Source organism: Hippoglossus stenolepis, chromosome 14 (genome assembly GCF_022539355.2).
Source record: "Hippoglossus stenolepis isolate QCI-W04-F060 chromosome 14, HSTE1.2, whole genome shotgun sequence".
Lineage (NCBI taxonomy): Eukaryota > Metazoa > Chordata > Actinopteri > Pleuronectiformes > Pleuronectidae > Hippoglossus > Hippoglossus stenolepis.
The window spans coordinates 16,905,123-16,932,091 of record NC_061496.1 but is presented as its reverse complement, the minus strand read 5'-3'; the positions used below and the strand labels follow the sequence as shown (position 1 = coordinate 16,932,091).

The following is a 26,969-nucleotide window of genomic DNA, read 5'->3' as shown; positions in this document are numbered from 1 at the left end:
CTTTTGTTCCGCTGCAATGAGAGCGGTTTGACCATTGACCTGTTGATTCCTGAAGGTAGAGCTGGAGGGGAATTTAAGGTGAGGCCATCCAATTGATGGACTGTATTTCATAAATACAGAGAAGGTCATTAGGTTAGGGAGGATGGAGAGAGAGAGAGAGATGTAAAATACTGACTTCTATGGTCGGACTTCGGAGATGTTAATGTGAGGTCTTTTTTAAAGGCCTGAGGAGCTAAAAGGTTTACGAGACGCAAACCGTGGCTCACTACAGTGGACACCAGCTCGGTGAGTTCGACTTGAGCAGCTCTGTGAATTTTTCTGTGAGTAATATGGGAAAGCTGATGTCATTCTGGGAATGAGCTTTGGTTCTACTCTGAAGTTGTTGGCTTCACTCCAGCCTTACAGAACACTACAAGAAGAAGATGAAGAGGACATTCCGACCTGGCCTGTCTGAAGCTGCCCTGGAGCCACACAAGTCCAGACAAAACGATTTGTATTCAGGTATGCGGGGCATGGACGTCATCACTACAGGAGTGCAGCTATTGTCCAGAAACATTACGACTTATTGATTTTAAAGAGAAGCTGCCTTTGCAGTCTTGGCTCTGTGTGCGGCGGCATGACGGGATGGAAAGAAAAGCTGAAGATTCATGAACAGTCCTGCTCTGCTCCTCGTTTGTCTTCCTTCACCTGCAGCTAACTGTCCCACCAGGGAGCAGGGATCAGACCATGTCCTCTGCAGACCCTACATTCCCCACAAACACTCTCCGCCTGCCCTCTCATCTCCACCCCCTCTGTAGCCGATCAGTAAGCCCTGCTGATGGATGACGGGGGCTTCTTTGGCGCTGATCGGTGGGAACACTTCTGGTTCTGGTTAGCAAGCTAAAGCTTTGCTTGTGAGACAGACTACAGCATCCTGACTAAAGCTAAGCTAAAGCTAAGCCAGCCCCGCAGGCCCCGCAGTGTGAAGAGCACAGCTAGGGTTGGGGAATATTTCCTAGGCCCTGGATACTCTAAGAAAGATAAGATGCACCAAACGCAGAGGATCCGTCCTTAATCACCGTCCTTCCTGGAGGAATTTTGACAGTAAATAATCAGATTTTTGTCCTTTGAGTTAAGTGTTTGCGTAGACGGGTTAATTGAAGACTACATGTTATTAACTGAGGGCCACAAAATGAGCGACTGCCCACATTCCGCCATGAGCGACTACCTCAAAAATGTTTCTGTTTGGGTTATGAGATTGACACTCGTTTTCTGGATCACTGGAGAATGATAATGGCTGGAAGACAGACGGTCTAGAGTTACAAGAACGTGGACGTCCCCCTTCAGTTCAGGGACTCTTAATGTAGCTCTGTGCCGTCTCTGCCGTCACTCTAATTAAATTAGCCCATGTCAATCATTGCCAAGGTATCAAACCGACTCAGTATTTATAATATTTGCAGAGGGGCTCTAATATCAATACCTGGGTAAAGGCCGTAGAGACTCCCCTCTGCAATTATATAACCACATATGGCCGAAGCAGTGAATGACAACATTTACCACCCATCTCTCTGAAGAGCACCGGCCACCGTGGACGAACAACCATCTCTATGAGAGGGAGGCCCTACACACACACGTGCCACACCAATCACCAAATGCATTTTACCTGGTATAATTTAATATTAGCTTCAGAAAAATGGCACTGCTATTTACAAAGTCAAAAGAGTCTAAATGGCCCATTTGAGTCAGAGTAAACACATTTAGCCATGAGGTCAGAGGCTGCCGCACGAGAGGCAGGTTAGTTTGATAATTTTGTCAAAATGTTTAATGTCCTGCTAAACCGTTTGGGAAAAACAAGTGCGGCGCTGATATTGACTTTGGCAGCAGCCTGTATACTCAAGGCCTTAAACATGTAAATCAAATGCTCCATCTTCAGGCAAATGTAAGTAGACGTTTCATGCCCGGCTAGTTGTAGGTTCTGCAACAGCTCGCCCCCACCCTCTGTCCATATGGTGCGATGAACGGATAGAGCACTACAGTGTGTGTGTGTGTGTGCACGTGCGTTCATGGCCGCTCTCGGGTCAAACATCTTGGTTTCGATGAAATCTGTAAATTTGGAAATTGCTGTAGTTGTATGAGGGAGCTTCAGGTGGGGAGTCAAATATATACATGAACAAGGGAGATGACATATTTGGCATAATGGGCACTTAGGTTAGAAATGTAGAGAAACACACACACACACACACACACACACACACACACACACACACACACACACACGTCAAACACGTCAAACACCCAAAGGAACAGACCCACATCTCACATCCAATATGTCCCCCTGCCCATGTACCAGCTCTTACAGCATCCCCCCCACTCAGGTTCTTTTCACTTTCCATTTCTGTCCCTGCTCAGGTAATTGTGAATGCTGCTGAGAGAGAGGCACCGAAGCCACGAGGTAATTTCAACAGCGTTCTCCAGTTTTCAAGGCTTGAAACAACACATCACCTTCCAGATGCTTCCAGAGGCCGACCTGACGTCTCCGGGCGGCACTCGGACGTTTACATCCACACGGTTTAAACTGCGGCAGGGCAACCGGTGCAGTGTTTGTGCTGGAAGTCGACCGCTCTGCTGTGCCTCACACCCCAATCACATGCAATCATGTGTGTTTCCTGGATTACTATATGTAAACTCCTCTCACTCACACACACTCCCACACACGGAGACACACATGAGTACGAATGAGTGCACAACTCTCAGAGCAAGAAAGCCATCAAAACTCATTGTGTCATACGTCTGTGCTGTATATACTCCCATAAAAGTGTATATACACACGCAGACACCCAAAGAGCAGACCACAGAGTTAAAGGAAAGCATGTTTATGTAACACGATCACTGTTGTAACACACACTTTATGATGTTCGATTCCGTCCACTCTTTCTCAATGTTATTAAACTGTAAAAGGCTGTTTTCCTTCACTACCTCCCTGGTTTTCGGCACATTGTTTAGCACAGTACACACAGTTGCCTCCTGACGACACTCGGGCTCTAACTCCGCTCCGCTGGCTCTCTGGGGAAATCATCGGCGCTAATAGGAAACATTCTGTGCCTCTCACGCACACGTTCGTCCCTGCTGAAGTGTCCCCAAGCAAGGCAGTCGCACCTCTACGAGCTGCAGATTTTCAAACTGTAGGTATCTAATGTAAGAGGCAGTTTCGTATGAACAAGTTTCAGCAGAGTTGATTAATTAATTCTTCTTTAGTCTACAAACACATTTTCTTCTTCGCCAAAGATGTAGAAACAGTGGCACACTTAGTAAATCATCCTCAGTTTTACAGCTTCTTTTTAAAAGTGTCCCCAGATGTACTTATTCTCACAATTATCTGAGTGATACATCATCTTTTTAGATGGTATAGTTTTATATATTTTTATTGTGGTATATGTGTCTAAAGGAGTATAGGAGTACCTACAGTACATCTGTACAATATACTTGTTTTTTTCTCTTTTCTTTTGACTCTTGTCCTATGAGAGTAAAACGACTCACAACACAAACACCACAGGATGATACTATCACGCTGCTTTGACACTTTACTCTCATTAAAGTGTGAATCATGTCCGGCCAAGCGGTTTGGTCATCGTGCTGACGCCGTTGTATCCAGTAGAGATGGGGGACCTTATGAACACTGATTCCAGAGCCAGAAATATGGCTGGTGATGTGTCACGTTGACCCCGCGGTGACCAGCACAGCCCCTCCTCCCAGGAGGCTTGTCTCAGGGGTCGGGGAGCTGAGTTTGTTTCCAGTAAGACCGCCAAATTGGTTTGTCAGCAGGACAGAGAGGCTTAACCTAACATGAGCTAAGTGGGTTCGCCCAGCGGTTCGTCCACGACTCAGGATAATAAATAGGTGAAAAACAATGGAAACAAGGGTTGAAAATGTGATCATAATGATAATATCAGGGAGATGCTTCGCTGAGAAGGAAGTTTGTGCTTCGCTAAGTTGCTGACCTTTGTGTATTGTGAGGATAAATACACACAAAGAGTGCAGTGTGTGTAGCAGTTAATGTGGAAAAACGTTTTTCAGGGTTCATCCGTGTCCACTGAGGTTTTAAGTAACTTCAGCTAGAAAAGTTTTACCTCAGCACAGTGTGTTGTCACATGACTTTACGTCACATATCTGAACTTATATCTGCCATTTGACATAAAATGTTATGTTTATTTTCAATGCCCTGCTGAAACATTTATTATATCAGGGTTTTAGACTAATGACCAGTCATCATCTGAGCACATCCACTAAGCACTCACCCGTCTCTCGTGCCGTCCATAGCAGTCAGCGGGGACAGGTGATGAGGGCTGCCGAGGTCGCGGTCTAGCCGGTGTTGTCTGGAGGGCAGGTCGGTGGCAGAGATGGGGTTGGAGTTAGGGGAGAGGAGCTCCACCGAGGCGCTGTGATGGGGGGTGCTGGAGCCAGTGTACAGGCCTGAAAGACAAACAAAGCTAATTCAGTAAATGTGCCAAATAAACCCGAGGGCCCTGTGCTCCGTCTTTCCTTTGAGCAAATCAAAAGCTTTTTCATGAAAACAGGATTTAAAAAAATGTTTTGACAACCTTCATCCAATCAGAGCTGCGTAAAATGAAACACTCTGTGTTTGCGCTGTCTGTAATTTAGGGTACATTGTTTGTGCTGCCAAAGGGATTGGCCTTGTTTGCCCTTTCAGCTGATTGTTCTCATTACACAATAATAAACTAAAATGTTACATGTGTTTGAGCTGTAACTTCGAGCAGGAGGGCATTTAAAAGGCAGAATGAGGTTACAGGATAACCTCTGTTTTGTGTGTGTTTGCATGTCATGGTTATGCGAGTTCATGCAGGCGTACGTTGAACTGTGAGGGAACAGTATATGTGAAGCAGTGCAGCATGTGCATGTCTACATGTGCATTGTACTGTATCAGTATGATTTTATTTGACTTGCTGCTGGAAATGTTCAGAAGAGAATAAAATAGTTTTATGACTCTGTTCCAAAATCTCCAATATGTCTTTCGCTATTCCATCTCTAACTTTGTCGAAACTACATTTGATTAATATTTTGTTGATACAGTTTTCTGTGGGGGGCCATTATTTTCTACTCATGCTGGCTGCATGCTGCCAACTTTCTCTACTGTTTCAAGCTGCACACTATGATTAAACACGGATCCATTATTCTTATCCAGAATGCCCTGGGCCGCTAGGGCTGCAACTAATGATTGCGATTATTGATTCATGTTTTATTTGTTTTTATTTCTCCATTTTTAATGAAATATGCCCGTCCCAAAGTTCCTAAAGCCCACAATGACGTCTTAAAGCTGCTTGTTTTGTCCAACCAGCAACATTAAAACCAAATGCATTCATTTCACAACAATGTAACACAGAAAAAAGCAGTAAATCTTCACATTTGAAATGTTCCAACCAGAGAATGTTTGTCATTTTTGTTCTACTTGGACATTTCACTGCGTGAATATGCTGGACTTCTTGTGATCTTTCAAAGCTTACGGTTTTCCGGTGGTTTAATTCCATCATCATATAAAAATGTTGCTCCAAAGGGAGAGACTAATTCATTAAAGAACTAAACACTTAGAGAGAAACCAAACATGATCTCCACTTGCTCTCCCAACACAGTAAATCTACTCCTTCCATCTTCCACCTTGTTTATCGCCTGAGTTCTTTCCCAGCATCCTTGAGGACAGCCGTGCACTGACTGTCTGGTGCAGTTAACTGGTAACGAGAGGAGCGGACAAGAAGAGATGAAAAGATAGAGGAAAGATCGGCGCTCCTGGTTTTGCCGTTTCCAGGCCCCAGCTGTTCTCAAGTGGAAGCATGCCGAGGCCTGATCTGACAGCGCTCCGAAATGGTTACAAGCTTGATTCATTACCCCCAAATCATCAGTCAGAGACCTTAAATGTTTTCCCCTTTAGCCCCAACATCTGCTACCAGAGCGGCAAAACAGTCGACAAATAATGGCTGTGATTGCCTCAATTTCATCGCCGGTTCCTCGCAGAGGGAGACGGAGGGGATCTGATGGCGCTCTTTACGAGTTAGTGGATCATTATGTTGTGAAGATGTTGTGGAAAAAGCTTCTGGTGGCGTTCAGGAAATAACTAACAAGTTCTGTGTGAGAAGGAGATGGAGAGTTATATCAAATCCACCAGTCAGCATAACAGCAGGAGCATGTAAACCTCTGCATTAAAACTATGATGAGTACTTCCTCTGGATAATCAGCGAACACTCTAATTACGCTCTATAAAACAGAGAGGGGCTTCTCGTAAGTCTCGCTGCAGCCATGTGAATAAGAGCAGACTTACAACCAGCGAACAGGAAAACAAATTCAGCTCTGACTGGAAGCATGACTCATTTTCTGCTCCACAAGTGTTAATGATGGGATGGCTGCCCACTTTGCTCCACCCCTTCCACACATCCTATTGGCCCCAGAACAAAGTGCAACTCGTGTAAAATGGAGATCCAACCTGCGACACCTTTCGCCGGTCCTTGAACAACACCGCGTCCTTGAATGCTTTGGCGTCAGCTCATGAGCGAGCTCCTTGGGGGCTTTAAAACCCTTTAAAACAAGAGAGTAAGTAACATCCACTCAGAAACAGAGGGAGACCGAGGGTAAAAAGCCAAGACTCAGAGGCTCGGCCCGACAATCAAAGACAAGTTGAGCGTTCACAGTTGTCAACGGTGCGCAGAGTTCCAGCAACAATAACAGAGAGCGATGGGGAGCCTGGACGGGGTACAGGAAGAAAACAAGGACAGATGTGTCCATAAAGTGAGGAAGCCGCGGGGGATCTCTCTTGTCTTTAAGATTTTTATAATCTATTTATCTCCCTCTTGTTTCCAATCCAGTGTGGTGTTGACTTTTGGTGATGGTCAAATTCATCAATTAGAAAAAATGGGACGTTTAAAAGCCACATGTGACGAGTAAATGTTAATGTTTGTTGCTGTTGCTAATGGATTCTGCAGCCTTTGCATGACAAGATGACAGGTTAACATGATGTGGCTCTGACATGCAAACCCAACAAACAACAGCACAAGATGGTAACACTTAAATATCCAAGTGCTTTCCAAATGATTTATATAAAATGTGAATATGCACTTTTAGTATGACCAAATGCATCGGGAGTATGATTTTTAACAGCCGGAAAACACAGAATTAACATAATACATCTGCAGGACAGTTCACATAGCTGTTGATTATCAGCGATGACTCGATGATTGCTCTACCAGGTGTCTGGGATTCTGGAACAAATATTCCCCGGCCATCGATATTCTGAAACACAGCCGGTCCCTTCCTCTCACATTGTGAATTAACCATGGAGGATAGAGCTACTAACAGTGTCATATGACATGTTGCATTCAAGCCAAAGACCAAATCATTAGGAGGAAATTCTTGTTGAAATGATTTTTTCTGTTGAATTCTCACAGAAACTAGATACCAGTAGAGTGAATTCCTCCACCAAGGCCCAACAGTCCTCTCAAATTCTAGACAGGCCTTAAAGCGTAAGTCGTCCATCCATTATCTATACCACTGATCCTTTGGGGGTGGCATTGGGGCTGGAGCCAATCCCAGCTGACATTGGGAAAGAGGCGGGGCACACCTTGGACAGGTCGTCAGTGTATCACAGGGTCAACATGCAGAGTACCCAGAGAAAACCCACGCCAACACGAGGAGAACATGCAAACTCCACACCGAGTGGGATTCAAAACATAAGCTTTCTTGCTGTGGGGCGACAGTGCTAATCACTGTAGCTGCAGCTTTCAAGCCATTTTTGTTTCAGTACAGCGGCTATTTAAAAAAATGCCAGCCCCTTCCGAAACCACTTTTAAATCTGGATCCGACCCCAGATCCACACCAATGTGTAATCGGTTCTTCCCCGAAGCATCCACCAAGTTTCTTGGAAATACATTCAGTTGTTTTTGTGTAATCCTGCTTACAAACCAACCAACAGACTAACAGGAGTGAAAACATGGAGGTAATAATAAACTCCTGGCATGTACTGTGAGGAAATGCACTGAGAGATAGACAGACTTGAAGCCTATGTTTCTGGTGCAAGCAGAGGGATTGTGTTACTTAATGTACCAGAAGGCTACAGAATCAGGGTGTTGTGTGACAGAGCAGCGTCCTGTGTGCACCTGTGAAGATGTCTTGGCCCAGTCCTGGAGAACGACCATCTTTGCCGTTGTAGAGGTGCTGCGAGGAGGTGGAGCTCTGAAGGTGCTGCATGGACAAACACTCACTCAGGACGTCCTGCTCCAGGTGAGGGCAGGGCCGAAGCTGTCGGTCACAAAGATTAGAAGAAAACAAAAAACCGTAAGATAAAATTCGGATGAGTCACTGAGAGAGAAACTCCCATCTGCTCCACAAGATTACGCAACCGAAATACAAAACGCAGCTTCAGTTTACTTTGTAGGTTGGAGCCTATGTGGGGTGTGTTTTCTCTTTGTGCAGTAATGTGATTGTGATGTTAATATGAAACAGTAACTCAGCAAATGAGAGGACATGGTCATTCAGGGGGAGCCAGAGGACAGATCACATGCTGCTCTTTGAGTCACTCGTTGGCCTTGGACATTGTGGCGGAGTGATTACTCAATCAGATCAGAGCCAATGTGAGGTTGCTTCTGTTTCTCCTGCTGCCCACAGTAATGGGGGCAACTGAAGACACATTTCAGCCTCAGAGTCCTTCACACGCCACAAAGAAGAAACCTAAACCTTAAGGAAAGTCAGTCAGTTGGTGAAATGGGACATCTGCCTTATGGATCAGCGGAACAGCTGAGCTCTGTTGTAAACATCAGTGGATTTCACTGTAATAAAAGTTTACAGTTGCTGTGGTGCACACTGGGACAGCACAAACATCTTGTTCTTTCCTCAGGAGATCTACCTTAAAAACATCCTGAGGAACCAACACAGGGATCAGGATAGAGGTATAGTTTATAATCTGAAGTGGTATAGAAAGGAAGTGATTTTAAACCGACAGTGTGAAATGAAACAGGGCCACAGTCAGAATTTAAAACTGACTTATGAGTTATGAGTGACATCAAGTAATGGAAAAACAAATATCAGTGGACTTGATCTACTCAGAACTATTCATTGGTGAGTTGAAGCATAAATCAAAAAATCACATGAACACAACATCAACAATGAATAAATCCCACTGACAAGTTTTAAACAGTTCACACTAGTGTAATGAGATATATTTGTTTTGTTCCACTTTTGCACTGTTAGAAACTCGCTCCTGCTTTATCCTCACATGGGCTCCATTGGACATTTTACTGACAGGAACATTTTCAGAAAATGTCAGTAGCAACTGAGCCCCATACATACTGTACCCTGCGAAAGAAAATATCCAGACTTCAGAACAGTTCTGACAGGAGTTATATTATTGTGTAATTATTTAGTAAAATATACGCAAATTCCTATGAGAGAACTATTTAATGTATTAGAACCTGTTTCAATATATTCATTAATATTGTGCTTTATTAATAAATTACATTTATGCTGTTTTAATCTGTTTCCATAGAACAATATTATTGTTTTTAACTTGAGCCTTTTGTTTTCTATCATCCATTTTCAATCAATCAATCAATCAAAGTTTATTTGTATAGCCCATATTCACAAATCACAATTTGTCTCATAGGGTTTAACAAGGTGTGACATCCTCTGCCCTTAACCCAAAAAATGTTTAGCCACAGATTCCTATATGTCTCCATTCATGTTCTTTTTTTGATCGTTATCCTGTTTTTTAGTATGTTTATGTGTGTTAATTGTCTTTGCTTGTACTTTTTTTGTTTACTTCATTTCTGCCCATCTTGACCAGGACTCCTTGGTAGAAGAGATAGTTCAAGGTCTATGTAAATTGCCTTGAGATAATGTATATTATGATTTGGCGCTATACAAATAAAATGTAATGTAATGTAATTGAATTGAATACTGTATCTCAATATGACTATCCTGGCTAAAAACTGGATAAATAGTAAATAAATAAAATGTATCCAGAATTGTAAAAACTTGAACTGAATCAAATATAAGTGTTCAATCAACCAGAAAATCTAAACATGAACCAAACCTAAATCATATTTAATTTTTCGTCATCACGCTGCGATATTTACTATCTTCACGAATACAATTTTTTTAGTGGTGTGTATAACAGTAAGAGGTGAAAACTTTATGGCTCCAGGAGGCATAAAAACCTGGCAGTGCTGCGCTGAGTCATTTGGACCAGAAGGAGTCGAGTGCATCATTCAGAGAAATTGCTCCAGTTAAACACGACTAAATGTCAGAGCTGTCAACCACATGTTTTTCTCTCCATCGTCAGTCCAACCCTTCCCCTTCTTTGAGTCTGTCTTTGTCCCTGTGTATCTTTCTTTCATAGAGTTAATTACAGCAATGAGCCAAGTGGACAGATAACAACTTCTGCCTTCTTGTTCGCTGAAAACACAAATGATGGCACTTTTCAACATGCTGGCATCCTCCATGTTATGATTTCATACTTAGATACACTATGTCCATGTGTGTGTGTGTGTGTGTGTGTTTGTGTCCTCCAGGGAGAGCCTGACTAGTGCCCTGCAAAACATTTGTCAAATGTAACTGGGGCTGTGTTTTTTCCCCACAGCGACACTCCTAACAGTTTTTCTCCAGGCCGGCTCCAAGAGTGGAGTAAGAGCATTTGTTTGACATTTGTCCATAACATCTGGTCATTGGGGTATTCCGCACTACAGCTTATTAACAATGCTACAAGCGCACATGTGTTTCCCTTTATGACGCTGAAGCAAAAGAACACATCATCCAGCCTGCCACTATCCAGCCCCTTCCACAACAATGAGCCCATTCTCTCGGTTATTTACCCACTTCCAGTCAGGGAAAGAATGAGCTTTTGACCATGAACATGATGAAATGTGGTTGAACCTGATCTATTGTGGGGAAACAATTCTCAGAGACAACCCTCTGAGTCCGCCCCCGGGCCTCCCAACCCTGAAATTAAACCAACCAGATAGATCTGTGGATAATACAGATCAGAACAGGATAGATTACATGAAGTGGTGTGTTTGTAAAAACCTGCAGCTCGGCCATAATGACTGGAACAAGGTCATTCTGGAAGTTCACCAAGAAAAAGATGCACGGTAGCTGCTGAGCAGGGTTTACTGTTACAGATGTGTTTTAACCACCCATACACATAGAATTACTTTAATGCAACATGAACCATAACAGATAATATTCTTCTTCTTTAATCACAACATTTAATTGATTTACTGTGAGCTTCAAGTTTGTCTGTAGATAACTTTAATTTGCTTTTATTTAATGCTCAAAAATAAGAAAACAATAAATGTCATGTGACAAAATGTTGTTGCTTTTTGGCCTCATAACACTATAGGGACATTAAGCTTTTTCTTGACTTTGCCCTCCCACTCTTCACAGAGTATCTTACCTTCCTACGCACCTGTTGCTCTTTGGCCGAGTGGATTTTGACGTGTTTGCGTAGCGAGCTGGGATCTGTGTAACGTTTGGTGCAGCCGGGGATCTGACACGCATACGGTTTCTATGAGGAGAGAGAAAAATATTTCACATCAGTTGTAACACATTTGCATTTGCGTTATTTTAAGAGAGGCAGCAACAAACAGGGCAGATATTAAAGAGCACATATGGGAAAAAAATGAAGGAGGAAAATCTTTATACAGTAGGTTTGAAATTTTTTGAAATAAAGGCAAAGGTAAAGTCCTACCTTTCAGCTGAGAAAAACACATTGTTTGAAGAAAGAGAGAAGAGGAAGAGCAGAAAAGGGATGAAAAGAAGAGACAAACAATCAGTTGAAAGGTATTGAAACACCAAATTATCTTAAAACGACAGAATTGTTTGTTTTCCAGGACTTTAAAGCTGAATAGTCTGTGTTCTGTGTTCTGTGTTCACTAATAAGATTAAAACTGCAAGATGCTGAATTGTCACTTAAGTTTTATGAACTAAACTGGAATATACTCAGTCGAGGGCATTGCTCCACCAGGGCCCAACAGCCCCCTTAAATACAATCAAGCTGCACCCAATTTCACACACTGAAAAATATATGGTCCCTAAATGTGCCTGATTTCATCAAGATCCATGAATTATTCCCTGATCTGGATTCACTCTAAAATGATCAATCCCTGACTCATACCGCATCCTTCCAACAATCTTCATTGGAATCCATCCAGTAATTTCTGCGTATTCTTGCTAACAAACACACCAACAAATGGACAGGGGGCGAAAACATACTTAACAATTAGTCTTGTTGACATGTTTGATTGTGCTATACTTTCTGTATTTTGTTTGCATGACAAATAAAATAGATACATCATGTGAAATGTTCTTTCACATGATGTATCATGATGTACCACTATTCAGTGTGGGTGCTGACATGGCCATAAAGACGGAGATTCAGGCAGATTAGTGTAACAGGACATCTGTAGAACGGCTGCTCTGTCATGGAGTTTCCTCATCATTTCACATTCCTCTCATCTACCAAGCAAATAAAGCATGTAGCTCGCTGATTGAAGGTTTTTTCCCCTTGCTGCACTTTTTTTTTTTCATCCTCAGGAATATAAGTTGCCCATTAAAGTGTAAGTGGATATGTGTCTTTATTAGCTCGGCCTCCATACCTCAACCTCCTCTGTAAATAATCCATTGTTATTCCAGGGTGCTTACAGTGCCACTCATCTCCGCCATGTTTGTTTTGCCAAGCAGCGCACCCAATACAGCGCAGAAAGAAAAAAAAATCAGGCACAACTTCTGTGTAGAATAAATATCATTAAAGCTTGAAAATGATTTTCCCCCAAAGTGTTTTTGGCAGCGCAGGCAGCTGGGCAGGAACCGCGAAGGCCTTAGCAGGGTGTTAATGTGAAGCCATAAGCATCGGGGTCCCAGATTAGCTGTATCATTTGTCCTACTGTGGAAAGAGTGGGTGGTGGAAGAAAATCCCTAACTGATAGAAAAACACAGGACCGCATTCAAGCTTCTACTTGGGTAAACACAAAAGAATGATTTACTGGTCCACAAACCAAAACACATTGGTAGCTGGCCAATACAGAAACACAGGGGACAAATATTCTGGTAATACAGGTATTATAAAAATACTACTAAAATGAACTCCGTTTTCAATTCATTAAAAAAGTGGTACATTTAAGGGTTTTTTACTACTTAAAAAAATGTGACCCTTGCTACAAGGTTCCTTGTATGCGGAGAAGTGTCAAAATTGAATCCATGAGAGCCACCCGAGATACAGACAAGTAGTTTCCACCATCGGTAACAACTCTCTATAAAAAAAAAAAAGAAGTAGGAAAACCATGTGAGTACCCTCCTCTACCTGAGCAATTAGTACTTGTCAAAGACATCGCCGCAACTCTCTTGACAAACTTAGAATCCAGTAGTATCCAGTGGCACTTAAGCAGATGACAATATTCTCTTACAGTAGTTATATGGCTGAAAAATGGCTGAAACCAGAGGTTCCTCAAGTTAATTAATGGAAAAGTCAGGATTGGTGAAATGTATAAAATGGAGTTAGTAAACCACAGAATTAGAAACTTAGCCTAACTGCTTGATGAGAGATGGAAAAGGACACAGAAAAAAATATTGCACAGAAAAAAAGCAAAACAAAACAGCCAGCTCTAAACTTTAGGATACTCCCTGAGCTAAACTTAATACACTTATGTATCTAATCATTCATCTTTCCCATTTTTCTTTTCGGTTTTGCTCTTGGGTCAATGTAAAACTGAGCAATACTTCCATTTTCTCCTTTTCTCTTACCTCTGGAGAAGTAACTACTGTAAGAGAATATAAAAAACACTGTAGCACACAAGTTAAAATACATTTAATACTGTAATTTTTTTTTTACCTAATCATCAAAATTATTAACAATATTTTCCAATGATAAATATTCAGAGTTGAGGAGTTTTGTGAACTAGAGATGTGAATATGGCACCTATAGCATGTTTGATCGTTCAGCAAGGATCCTTGTTCCTCTTCATTTTTCCTCCTGCCTAAGGGTTTTCCATGTTGTTCAGGTTGTAAGGTCATCTTGAGAAAAATGTGTAATTTTAGACGTATAAATATAATTTCATTGACTTGACTACATGTGACTTTATGGCAACAGAGCAAAAAATATTTCACCAAATTATTAAATGTTTTGACTTGTTAAATGATCATCTTGATTCAACATAACAACACTGGTTCTTAAATCTGTGGTTTATTAGGATATAAATAGATCATAATATTATCAGGACTCATTTAGATCTGAGTAGTGTATAAAGTGGAAATTATTTAAAATAATGTCCATGAAGTGGCATTAGAGAAAAACACGTCAACTGTGGACTTCATAATTTGAGCAAAACAACTTATTTACTGCGGGGCTGTGTGCAGATGGTGATAAAGTGAGGTATTGGTGGAGGCTACTGAGACATGACGAGCGACCGCGATGGCTGACTCAACCTTTCCTTCCTGTTCCTGCAGGTCAGACAAACAGGAGAAGCTCTGTCTGAGCTCACAAGTCTGTTACGGCCTGAGAGCTGCGACTCGGCCTAATGGAACTGATCATTTATGTCACTGCCAGTGCTGAGAGAGCAGGAATGCCCCACCGCTCAGTGACTGACAGAAAACTTAAGTCTACCACTGTAAAGATGTGGAAATAAGCACTGAGGCTTGGATGGCTGCAGTGGAGGGGTAGAGTGTGAGCAAAGCTTTATTCAGGGATACACAACCACACGTATGCTGAGCTGAGAGTCAATTCCACTTCAGTTCGACATTCCTTTTTTAAAATTTGCACATACTATAATCCCTGAATGGATTTTATAGAATCAAACATTTACCGTCTATAATTTCATGCAGCCAGTCTTTCTTTTCGCAACACTCTGACCACCCAGACTATTCCAAGTGTTGCCCTGGGACAGTTTAAACATTAATCTATGGTGAAACATTGGGAGAAAGAGAAAGTGAGACAGAGCAGAGACTTGGTTTCTGACCGTGTCCAGGTGAGTGCGCTGATGCTTGGCGCGGTCGCTGGAGTTGCTGAAAGCTTTCTGGCAGCCGGGGTGCTGGCACAGGTACGGCTTCTCTCCTGTGTGGCTCCGCAGGTGGATCTTCAGGTTCTCCAGACGTGAGAACGCTTTGTTACAGCTCTCGAACTGGAAGGGAGAGAGCACGCACACACAAAAGAGAGACGACCACACTTAGGCAGGTATGCACAGAACCACACAAGGAAATAAACAGACAACAGACAACCGACAACCACCCACCCACACACACACACACACACACACACACACACACACACACACACACACACACACACACACACACACACACACACACACACACGATCAATCAGTATGAAGCTGGCAAAGTCTGGTACAATGTGGGCTCTGTATATGTGCACGCGTGTGACTCAGAAAGAAGTTGTCCCACTCTTCCCCTCGGCCTCTTGCTCACTCACGCACGAACAAGGAGTTCACTCTACACCACATATTCAGGGATAGGGATGCTTAAGAACATGGGTGGTTTAATCTAGAGGATTTTTTCCATAGCTCTTGAATTACGCAGCCAGTCCGAGCACCTTTGTTTAAAACCACGTCCTCACTTGAAAGACAGCGGCCTGCATGACTGTACACCTGCCGCTATCTACATTGCAGAGGGAACTGGAGTGTGTTGTACGGCTGCGGTTAATGGACTGTAATGCATAGCATGAGATAAGTGTTCTGCTGCGTAGCGTACATTACACATTGACAAGTGACAGTGACGGTAAACAAGCTCGTGTCCGACCCGCCTCGGCCCATTTGATCCCGACCACTCAGCCAATGAACACCACAGATTTGTTAACACGTGAATGATTTATGAGGCTTCTCGTGTGTCCACTTCTGCTCTTGAGCAGAAAACGCAGCCGATTGGTTGATGTCAAGACCCCCTACAGGGTCTGCTGTGTAAAGAGTCACAACGTGTATGGGTGTACAGGAGTATGGGAAGCATATAGCTCAATGTTATTAATATCTTATATCTAGGTAGCACTAAACACTCAAACCACTATGCTGAGACTTAACTGTCACAGGAGCAAGAGAGGGGCTTGTGTCAGGACTGTTCTGCATGGCCACATGTCTGTCTGCTCAACTGATATGGAGTTTTGGGCACTGATGCTGATATTACTGAGTAAAACATTTACCGAAATATCGGCCGATATATAAAGAAAAAAGGCAACTATCCCTAAGATGTTATTATGACAAAGAAATGTAACTGGGGTTTGATATTCTATAATTTAACCATAAATTATGTTTATTATAAATAACTATAAATAAAGAAATAATAATAATAAAGAAAACACACAATATGAACAAATATGTAGAGATTGAAATATAAACATAAAACAATCCAGGAGGGCCAGGGGGGCACTGGCCTCAGCTAAAATCTTATGGGGAAAATCTGATAGTGACCCTGTACTGTCAGTAGCCTTAAAAAAAAAAACATTAAAAAAAAAAGTTACTAGCAATACTTTTGTAATCTTTTTTGAAGTACAAAATATGCTTTACAAGGATTATTTCTTTCAAAATATTCTCAATGACGTGTGGAATGACTTAAATGTGCATCTTACTGAATCAGGAATTTTGCACATATGTATGACATATAATTGGCCACTTTGTGTAAATTGTTTGGAAGATTTAGATTTAGAAAAATCCTAGATCTGATGGATGCATGAAGGTGGAGACAAAAGATTACAAAGACATAAAGGTGAAGATGAAAACATGGGTCACTTCCCAAGGAAAAACAAGAGTGTATAAACTAGTGAAGCAAATCAAAGCAACTAATATTTTCTGATGTTTCCAGGAACAAAGGAACTAAAACACAGAAACTAAAGTAGGAAATAAAAGTCTCTCTTGTAATTTCCTGTTTGAGTTTCCACTGGATCAGAAAAAGAGTGAAGATTAGACCAACAAGACTGTTGACAGATGGCACCATTGGACACATAATTCTCACACCAGGAGATGACAGCACAATGTGACCCTGTTGTTCTTTTGTGTTTACTGTTCTGTGACGTTATGTTTGAGTTAGATGTAATGAAGGAAAAGGAGACATGCGGAGGTGCAAAGGACTAACGTCTGTCTCTGCAGCCACAGTCTGCTCAGCGTTTGACAGTTATTTAATAATTTCAATTTCATCTCCTCTTTTCAAACCAGTCGGGAGGTCAACACAAAACATAACATTAATAAACATCAAGAAACGTCCACCCTTGTTTCCAGTATTGACACTGGCAGCATCTATTACTTCCTTACATTGTGGATTAGGCTGAACACAAGCTGCAGCTGCTGTAGCGTCTGTGTTTGAACAGTTTGTACGTGAACCATCAGAAAGTATTACCCACGTGCAGAAACTAAAGTTTGTTTCTGCTTTCTTTGGTCAAAACTTCATGAGTTCTTCAAAGTGTTTGTGGTCCCATGAGAAACTTCCTGCAGTAGAGAAAAGATTTCTCTTACTTAAATATTCGTCAAGATGCAAGTCGTATTGTGTTATAAGGGAGATGGAAAAGATTGTCTTTATTTGTACTACGTCACAGAGATGAGATGATGAGGTTAGGTCACTGAGGAGGCAGGAAGACGTCTGGTTTGATAAGTGTTGCAACATCTCTGAGTATAAACGGTGCTGCAGAGGCTCGTCGGTCTCTACCGTCCTTTGTACCCTGACCTTTAGTGAAGTTGGCTGACAACAGGTCGGGTTACGGCTAAGGAGAGAGTGACACCATTCCTGTAATGGGGCTTCAGCTTCATCTGGGCTCAATGCTCATCCCCGGCCTCCTTCATTCACTCACGCAGTACAGGCAGGGCCTTCTATTCACTGAGGCTCCATTTAATATAGGCGAAACCTAAGCCTGTCATGGTAGAACTGTGTTAGGTGACCAGGCTGATCTGTGGGTGTGTATGCATGTGTGTGTGGCTCAGTGAGAGTCTTAATCTGCTCACTTATAGCTGCACAACAAACATGAAGTTGCTACGAGTTTTGGGCAAATGAGTTTGAAAGCAAATGCTTCTCTCAACATGATCAAATGTTTATTTTCTAATTGTCAGATTATTTATGAGTTTACAAAGTTGACCTGAGCTTTGGTACTGAAATACTTTTTTATTTTTTTTACATTTCACATTGAGAAATATAAACATGCCCTACAGGCACTTATATAAAACCTTTACCCGAATTACATTACAGACAAAAATGACCAAAACAATAATTCATATTGACAAATATCAGATTTAAGAATAATTGATTGGCACTACATTTCCCTTAAATGCAATCCTGCCAGCAAAATTGCACACACATCACTTCCCTAAATGTGGCTTATTGTTTACATCAAAATTCACAAATTATATATATATTTATTTATTAATTAAAATATTGAAAAATGCAATACTGAAGAAAGAAAAAAAATCCTTCACCCCCCCTGATCCAGATCCATGCATAAATGTAATGGCTTCTTTCCTGGCCTATGTTCAACCCTTCCACCAAGTTTTCGTGGAAATCCTTTCTGTAGTTTTTGCGTAATCCTGCTGACAAACAAGCCAACAAACAAAGTGGTGAAAACATAACGTCCTGGGTGGAGGGAACAAGATCAAGAATCTGGTCGAGCATTTTAAAGGTTCAGTGTGTAGAATTTAGTGGCATCTGGTGGTGAAGTTGCATATTGCAGCTGAATACCCCTCACCTCAGCCTCCCCTTCCAAACATGACGGAGAACCTGTGGTGGCCTTCAGTTGTCATAAAAACTCAAAAGGTGTTTAGTTTGTCCAGTCTGGGCTACTGTAAAAAACATGGCAGCCTACGTAGAGAGGACCCACTCCCGATGTAAATATAAAGTATTTAAATAAAAAGGGCCCTTCTAGGGTAAAGAAAACAACAATTTGTACAATTGACAAATTGATTTAAGATGATTAGACACTAGTGAAAACATCACAAAGATTATTTCATATTTAATATCTGCCAATAAATCCCATCACCTTAATCATACCTAAAACACACTGGACCATTAAAGGCAAGTTTCAATAACTGACATTCGACAGCCAGTCCCGTGTTCAAGAGTTCAGCATAATTAGTGGCAAACTATTCAGTTGATTTGGACCAAGGTAACGTGTAGTGCCGTTAAATTAAAGGTAATAAACTCAAGTTCTCCTGAGAAATGCATTAAATTGTCACAGCCAAACATGCAGTTCAGAGGACTGGAATGAAGTATGAGGAAAAAAATATCACCCAGGATTCCTCAGCACCAGACAGACACATAAGGTGCCCAGGCTGCAGCATACAACTATGGAAAATGTCCATACGTGTTCATGTCGCACAGAGTTCTACAGCGGAAACATAGTAATTTTGAGTCGTGCCAATCAAATGCTTCTGTTGGAAACAAGAGTCAGGCCGGGTGGGAGAGCTTAGTAAAACTCTCAGTCCAGGGGAAGGTCCACGCTGCCGTACGGGTCATGACAGACACACTGCAAGCTGACTGCTGAAATACGGCGCCGGGCATTTGAGTTTGGAAAACAAACATGGCTATTATTGACATGCCAAAAGTGTGTATTTATGTATAAGGGAATAATCACTCTTTCATTGCTTTCTTTGCTGCAATATGAATTTGAGGCTCCGTGGAGGAAACTGTGTTAATCGTGGAGAGCGTGTTATTACTCAAGGAGTGTGAGGTTTTCCTACTTGCTAAGGAAACCAACAGGCAATGCCACCTCTGGGCATGGACATTACCCAGAAATCCTGTATGAAAATGTTATGCTACAGTAAGATGTTTTCTCGAGGGCAATCCTCTGGTTAAAATGACGTTTTTCAGTGAGTTCAGGCTTTGTCAACTTCATTTAGGATATTTGGACGATACGGCGGTGCACCAAATAACTGCAGGTATTGAAAATGTTTTGACAGTATTGATTTTGGCAGTATGTGGTGTTATTCTGGTGAAGGACTGACACATGACAAGTATATATTCCAGGTCCTGGGTCTGATTTATGTATTAAGGCTACGCAAAGTGGAAAAAAAGAGAGATTTCGAGTATAAAGTCGTAATTTTACAAGAATAAAGTGGTAATATTATGAGAGAAAAGTGATACATTTGAGAGAATAAATTTCTATTATTACTAGAAGTCCTAATTTTAAGCAACATGTTTTTTTAGAAAGGGAATATATAAAATCAGCCTGTTGCCTTTGTTAGAATGAGGAATGTGGAGCATATTGTTAGATTATAATTTAGTATGAGGTTCACAAGTAATGAAATATTCCATCTTTTGACATATCAGCTCCACATTGTCAGTATAAGAACTTAAAATATTTTTGAAAGAAACTATCTATTCTGAAGAAAGAACCACGCAGACTAAGATGAAACCGCTTCTTTAGTGGAGAAGGAAATGTTTGGTAGTGGTCGACTCTGTCGCTGGTTATGTCTTTGTGTTTTTCAAAGAGGTTTCATAGTTTCTTAAAGAAAGTTCTTGCTGTTTATTTCCCCAAAAAATTTTTTCTCTATATTCTCGTAACATTATGACTTTTTACCCATTAAATTACATCTTTATTTTTGTACGATAACAACTTAATTCTTTCTCATTATATCTTTTCCATGTGTCCCTAATAGTCATACCCAACATAATACCTTATCGTGGAATCCTACTACACTAAACTAAGTTACAAATATAGAGTAAAATCCAGTCAAAAAATAATAAATACAAGTTAAAGGGCATATGTCAGTGTGTCCACTGTATGGTCTATAAGGAGGTTCCTAAAACATAAACTGTTTAGAGAGTAATGAGCACACAGGATAAAGTGGTATAAACAGAGAGCTGTGGAGGCTGAGGCGTCTGACACAGGAATCGATTTTACCTTTGATATTATCTGTGAAAACAGTTTAGACGACACTAATCACATTAATTGCTTTAAACATGTTTAGTTTTCCTCTCTGTAAACCTCCATCTAAGGTAAACCAGCAGATCGCCACGCGGGGAGCGGCGCACTGGCAGCGTGGTGGGATTTGAGCCCCGTCTGACACCAGTTTACTCTTTGAGTTAAGGGGAGGGGGGGGGTTTCAGTAGCTCGGTAAACATTGGGGATGACAGCGGGGTCTTGACATGGCTGAAGGGGGCGAGAGTGGGTTGAAAGGGTGGGCAGGCAGCTGATCACAACAGACAGATTATGGGCCCAGCATGCGAGCCGGTGGAGGTGCGGGCCGAGCCTGAGGCCTTCATGGGAAATGACTCCTGACTGGCAGGGAAAAGGCCAAACAGTGTCGTGGCTAAAAGGCGGCAGTGTGCGGCTCTCTCCTCGCATGCAGCGGCTCATTAGCAGCCGGCAGGAGCTGCAGATGATGCAAACAAACCGGCCGTTATGGAGGGGTGTTGGACGGGGGATATATGGCTGCTGACATGTTGGACAGGAATCTGATTAAAGGCTTTAATGAATGGCGTAAGGAGAGATGGAGAGAATCAGAAGTAAGGGAATATCTGACTGTGGTCCTTTTAGACGAGGTCGTCACCGTCAGGACTAATTTAATTTTTTCCCCGAGAATAAAATCCAGTATTTTCTCTAATGGCGGCTAAGTGTTTCTCGTGTTACGTCAGACGTGAGGGAATCCTTTGACATCTCCTTCAGCACTAATATATCTCTCCAGCCGTGGGCAGTAATTCTAGATCAGAACTCTGACTAACGATGAGGAGATGTGATTTAACTGTTGGACTGCTAACTAGCATGAAATTCACTATTACTCATGTTCACTGGCCCCCCATCAAATAGAAAAGTTCTCAGAGTCTCCACATTTTTTTTTTTTGCTGTGATCAGTTTTACCCAACACATCCAGGCTCCTTCACTGCCAAGCCTGACAGACACGACGAAGGGCAAAGAGCTTTGGTGGCAAAAGAGGACGCGGCCAAATAAAACATGTTATAAAGTGCCGATGCTCAAAAGCAGCCTGTATAACTTTATGGGTCTGAAAAAACGGCGGTTGCTGGAACGAGTCGGTTTATCACAAGGTGTCTTTCTCTGCGCTGACCGATGAGGAAAACCACCAACACTTTGGGATCTGTTCGGAGGGGAGGCCGTGGAGCGGAGTGCTCCGGCTGCGGACGGGAGGAACATGTGCATTTAATCTGCCTGCTTCCAAATGCCCTGTGGCAACCACAGCAAAGAGCAGAAAAACGTAAATGGATGAAATTATATCCATATGATTCAACGAGACAGCTAAGGAGAGGCAGGTTTCTCATGCGCTTCGTCAGGATACAAAATTAAACACAGCCCGGCTAAAACATTTGCATTACATAGTTTACACATATCATTTCCACTGTGGAGCGGGACCCTTTTAGCAGCCAGCTTCATCTGTTGTGAATAGGGCTTTGATTTGAATTAAAGATAGCAATGGGCTTGTTTTTGTTTTTCATAAGATAAATGAATTCATACACACTGACTTTGGTTTTCTTTGACGCATCTTTCCCCTCCCATCTCTTGCACTAAGTTTTGGGAAGTCTTGATTTATGAATGCTGAGATATGAGTAGACGCCGTAAATGACTAAACACGAGTGTTGTCCAGATGCGTATGAACAAGCGAGCTTAGTGAGAGCTGAGCCGATAAATTGGTGGGAGGAAGTAGTCATGTAAATGACTGAAGAAATTGTTCTTAACAGCCATTTTGCACTCATGCCTGAATAGTTTGGGGCCAGATTAAAAAGTATGTGGATGGCACAACAGGAAGCGTTCCTATGATGACTAAATGAGGCTGCTCACATAATGAGCCGGCCCAGCTGGTCGGGCTGCCTCTCGCACACTCGTTTTGCTGGAGATTGAGGAGGAAGTGCCCATGATGGATCTGAACCCCTGCTCCCACCGCGGAGGCCCGGCAACGGTGCGAGCCCTGCGTGGCTTCACAACAACACGGCGAGGCTTCATGGAAGCACTTAACCTGTTGTGGATTCAGAGAGGCCTTCGTTCAAATGTCTACCAGCTCTGCGGCCCTGCATCAGATTAGGAGAGCTAAGATGTGATTTCCTCTCGGGCCGGGCAGCCTGGGGTTTACCGGTTCACCAGGTTGAGGGAGAAAAAAGGAAAACAGGGTCACATTCTCAAAGAGATGAAGCAGACTGACGAGGGGGGGATATGTTGCGTGTTATAATGTAGCGTTAGCACAGAACTAAACCGACATCGAACCTAATTCTTCTGAATTAAATTTTCCTTCTGGGCAAAAGCTCAGGGTGTCAGATAATTTCCATACAGACATACTTCACACTCAACTGTACCAGCAGAGGTCCCTGCCTGTAAAAACCACTGGATTGTGTTTCTCAATGTATCCATGTTCCCTTTGTGGACTGAAAGATGAGAAAGATTTATGGTACAGTTACGTATGAATAAGGAATAAATAACCACCGAATATTTACTGGGTTACATCTTCGTTTACATGATGCTGTGACCGCTCCTTCAGTTTGTATAAGAGCCGTCCCACTGTCTCATGACAGTTTATTCTCACGAGCAGCCTCAACCATTTATAACGGCTAATTAGAGTGCAATACAAACCTTCCAGTGCCACAGCCATTAGTAACCATCAAGGCATAAATTATAAAACCCATTCACGAAATCCAAACCCGCCCATGAAAAAGACAGTCTGAGGGTTACACAATGAAAATCCTAAACATGATCTGTGTTCTGAGCCGGCGCCTGGACTGATGTTACTGGCGGTCAATGCTGGATCCCCGCCGGACGGGCCCTGAGCTACGGCGTCCTCTGACAAGCGGACTTCAATCTGTCCAGCGCCTCTCTCTCTCACCTGACTCCGTTCTCGCTCTCGCTTTCTCTGCTCGTCTCTCGCTCCTCTCTCTTTTACTACCTCCTGACAGCGAGCTCCTCTCACTCCAGAACAACAATGGAGTGTTACTGTGTATAACTCAACATGCTGCACGACTCGGTTTGATATCAGTGGTACTGACGGATGATGGATGGAAATCAAACAACAGCCATTAATGACAATAGCTTTATATTTAATTGATCCACTTTATTGGTGTTTTGTTGTATTGTTAGACAAATGTAATGAGGTCATTGGCCTGAGCTCTGAGGCTAATATTTGATTTTTTCCTCCACAGCTGCTTCTTTCACCTCTCCTGCATGAGTCCACGAGTCTAATAACCTTAAAGCTCCACTGAGGATCCTTACATGCTGACATCTCTTAATTATTTTCTGTTATTTGATGGATGGTTGACGTAGATCTGTTTGCCATCTACTGGTCTGGCATGCTTGTTTGAGCGCTTGTAGCTGTGTTCTTGTCTGGCCGAGATATTTACTTTAACAAAGGTCGTGTGGATGGAGATTTCTTTTTAAACGGAGGGGAAAATATCTGTACAAAAAAAATCCACAGTAGTGTAGACAAGGTCTAAATCACAAGAAAGAAAGAGTTAAGCTTTGTCTTTTTTACTCTAACATTCTTTGTCTACCTCTGCAGAAATGTCCTCGATCTTCCTGGGGTGGAAATTGTCAAAAACGATATGCAGCACTACTTTTGACATTTCTTGTGACTGTATTTCATTTTGGTCGACTGAGGCTGCTGGTTATGGAGAAAGTGGCATATTTGGTTGTTACCGCAGGTCTGGAAAGATGCCACTGACAACAACTCCTGACATTAACTGTTCGTTTACTTGGAAAAAAATACCACACCACCACCAAACCAAAGCACCAGTCCAGAAAACCAAAGTACTTTGCTGGAAGCTAAAACACTTTTACACATTTTATTTTGGGCATGGCCAGAGAACTTGTTTTGCTAACACCATAATTTTATTTTAATTATATTTTTCAGATAAATAAGACCAGGGGCGCTCTTCTCGGCTGCAGCCCCACTTTGTGATTTCAGCTGATGAGAAACATTTCTATTTTTAAATGCTGCCTACTGGCTTAATATCCTGTGTGACAACTTGATATAATGAACACCACGGTTGAAGTCACAGTGTTCCTGAATTGTACAGACTTGTTAGGTCAATAAATAAAAAGCCTGTCTCCCTTTTTTGGCAAACCATTCGTTCTCCACACAAGTCAAGAGTTGACACAGCTGCCTCAAGGCGCATGCCTACTGTAGCATACAATGGCAACTCTATAACTCTGATGTGACAACAAATAAACATTGCAGAAGCCCAGGGAGTTGCCAAGCCAAATACCTAGATGCCAGAAGCACTATGGTCTTCAGACGGAAAACATGCCAGCGAAATTAAACAATAGGTCAACATGGCATCGTGATCGACACCAGCCCCAGGACTCGAGCGAGGGCGAAAGTAAAGAGCATACCTTTATGCAACCCTCTGGAGGGGGACCAGACCACAAAGCCTTCTGGGTAAAAAAAAAACAAAAAAAGCTGCTGCCCAAGAAAATGTGGTGCAACTGAGATGCCATGGTGCCCCTTGATTTGTTCACTCCTCAGCTCTGCATGGTTGTGCTCTTTCCTTCTCTCTGTGGGTTTCGGGCCCCAGTTTCCAGTCATGTGGATACGGCTGGCTGCAATATATCAGACTGCACTCGACACTCAATTGCATCAAGTCCAATCACGGCTCAGTCCGTCACAGCGAGCACATCGTCATTCATTCACGTCTCAACTAATCAATTCAGCACATTTCAAATAAAGTAATTTATTCCACAACAACACTGTCATATAGGAACACAGGTTAATTTGAGATTAGAACCAACTCTGGTCCAGTGCAATTACGACGGACTCGAGCGACTCAAGCACTGGCAGAGATCCTGATGTTCCACCATTCGCTGATATTCTTTAGTAAACATTTTCATATTTATGGAATATTTCCTTCAAACGGTTTTCATCAGACATATGTTGATGTTAGCCGTAATACGAGTCCGAGCCCGGCACTCACTGATCCCGCACAATTTGCCAGTTAGTTAGAGTGCAGGCACTCTGCTATACAGCATTTCCCCCCATATACAGTATTTATTTCCTAGCTGCACTTCAAATCATGCATGTCCTAATCTTAATTTCTTGGCCTTAAACAGGGGAAATTGGCAAACGGATGATACTGATGTCTTTATTTGTTTTGCCACTGACAAGGATGCACCACGAGCAGATGACGGATGATACATGACATAGTTTGAGTGATGGCTGCTGTTACTGTCGAGGCTGGAATAGAGCAAAAACAAAGGAGGCACATTGACGTAAAATAAAAAAAAGCTTCTTACTTGTACTGTAATGTTAAACTAATTCCAAAGCCGAACAGATGGAACGTGAACCAGATGTTATTTTGTTCTTTTTTCAGAAGTTTCTGGAGATAGTTAGAGATCATTGGGGTGTAAAACAGGGGGAGGTAAATCCCAGCTTAAATATCAGTCGCTGTCGTGCCATTTCTGCTGCGTCACACAACCATAAAATAAGAGTAATAAGAAATTGTATCATTGTGTGTATCATCTCTTTATACAGTACTTCCCACGGTCTCTCTTTCTCTTTTTTCCCCATGTCGCTCTCATTATCAGCCATTACAGTCGATGTGGTTTTGGTGAAGTGTCACGGTTTCGTTGTGCCATTTAACAACACAGTCCACGCCTCAGAATTTGACTTGGATCTTTCCACTGGGCGCTTGCTTCACTCTATTCACTCTCACTCGGACGTTTGAAAACACACTTGACAGTGCAAACACACACACACACACACACACACACACACACACACACACACACACACACACACACACACACACACACACACACACACACACACACACACACACACACACACACACACATCTCAGCCTGGAGAGCACGTTTCACAAACTCTGCAACTGTGTGAGCAACGGCCTTGCTAACGCTTTTAAAAAATGCTCTCAGGTAAACATTCAGCAAATAGCCCATTGCTTGTCATGCGTAACACCTTGTGATGAATTCTGCAAAAATGATTTTTTTTTTCTGGGAGGGATGACATCAGTAGAAAAGCAGAAGTGAATTGCCTGTCTGGCTCCGGTTCTTTCAACCGTCACTTCTTTTC

The 26,969-nt window shown here is 42.3% G+C and overlaps 1 protein-coding gene across 1 annotated transcript in view; it reads right to left on the bottom strand.

Annotated features, from left to right (window-relative positions):
- Positions 1–26,969, bottom strand: part of LOC124854739 (zinc finger protein GLIS1) — a 75,942-nt gene that overhangs the window by 7,362 nt on the left and 41,611 nt on the right. The window contains exons 5-8 of the mRNA XM_047343060.1: positions 14,982–15,143; positions 11,426–11,536; positions 8,136–8,277; positions 4,275–4,449 (exon numbers count right to left, since the gene is read on the bottom strand). Of these exons, the coding sequence (XP_047199016.1) occupies positions 4,275–4,449; positions 8,136–8,277; positions 11,426–11,536; positions 14,982–15,143 (590 nt within the window). The remainder of the gene's footprint in view (positions 1–4,274; positions 4,450–8,135; positions 8,278–11,425; positions 11,537–14,981; positions 15,144–26,969) is intronic.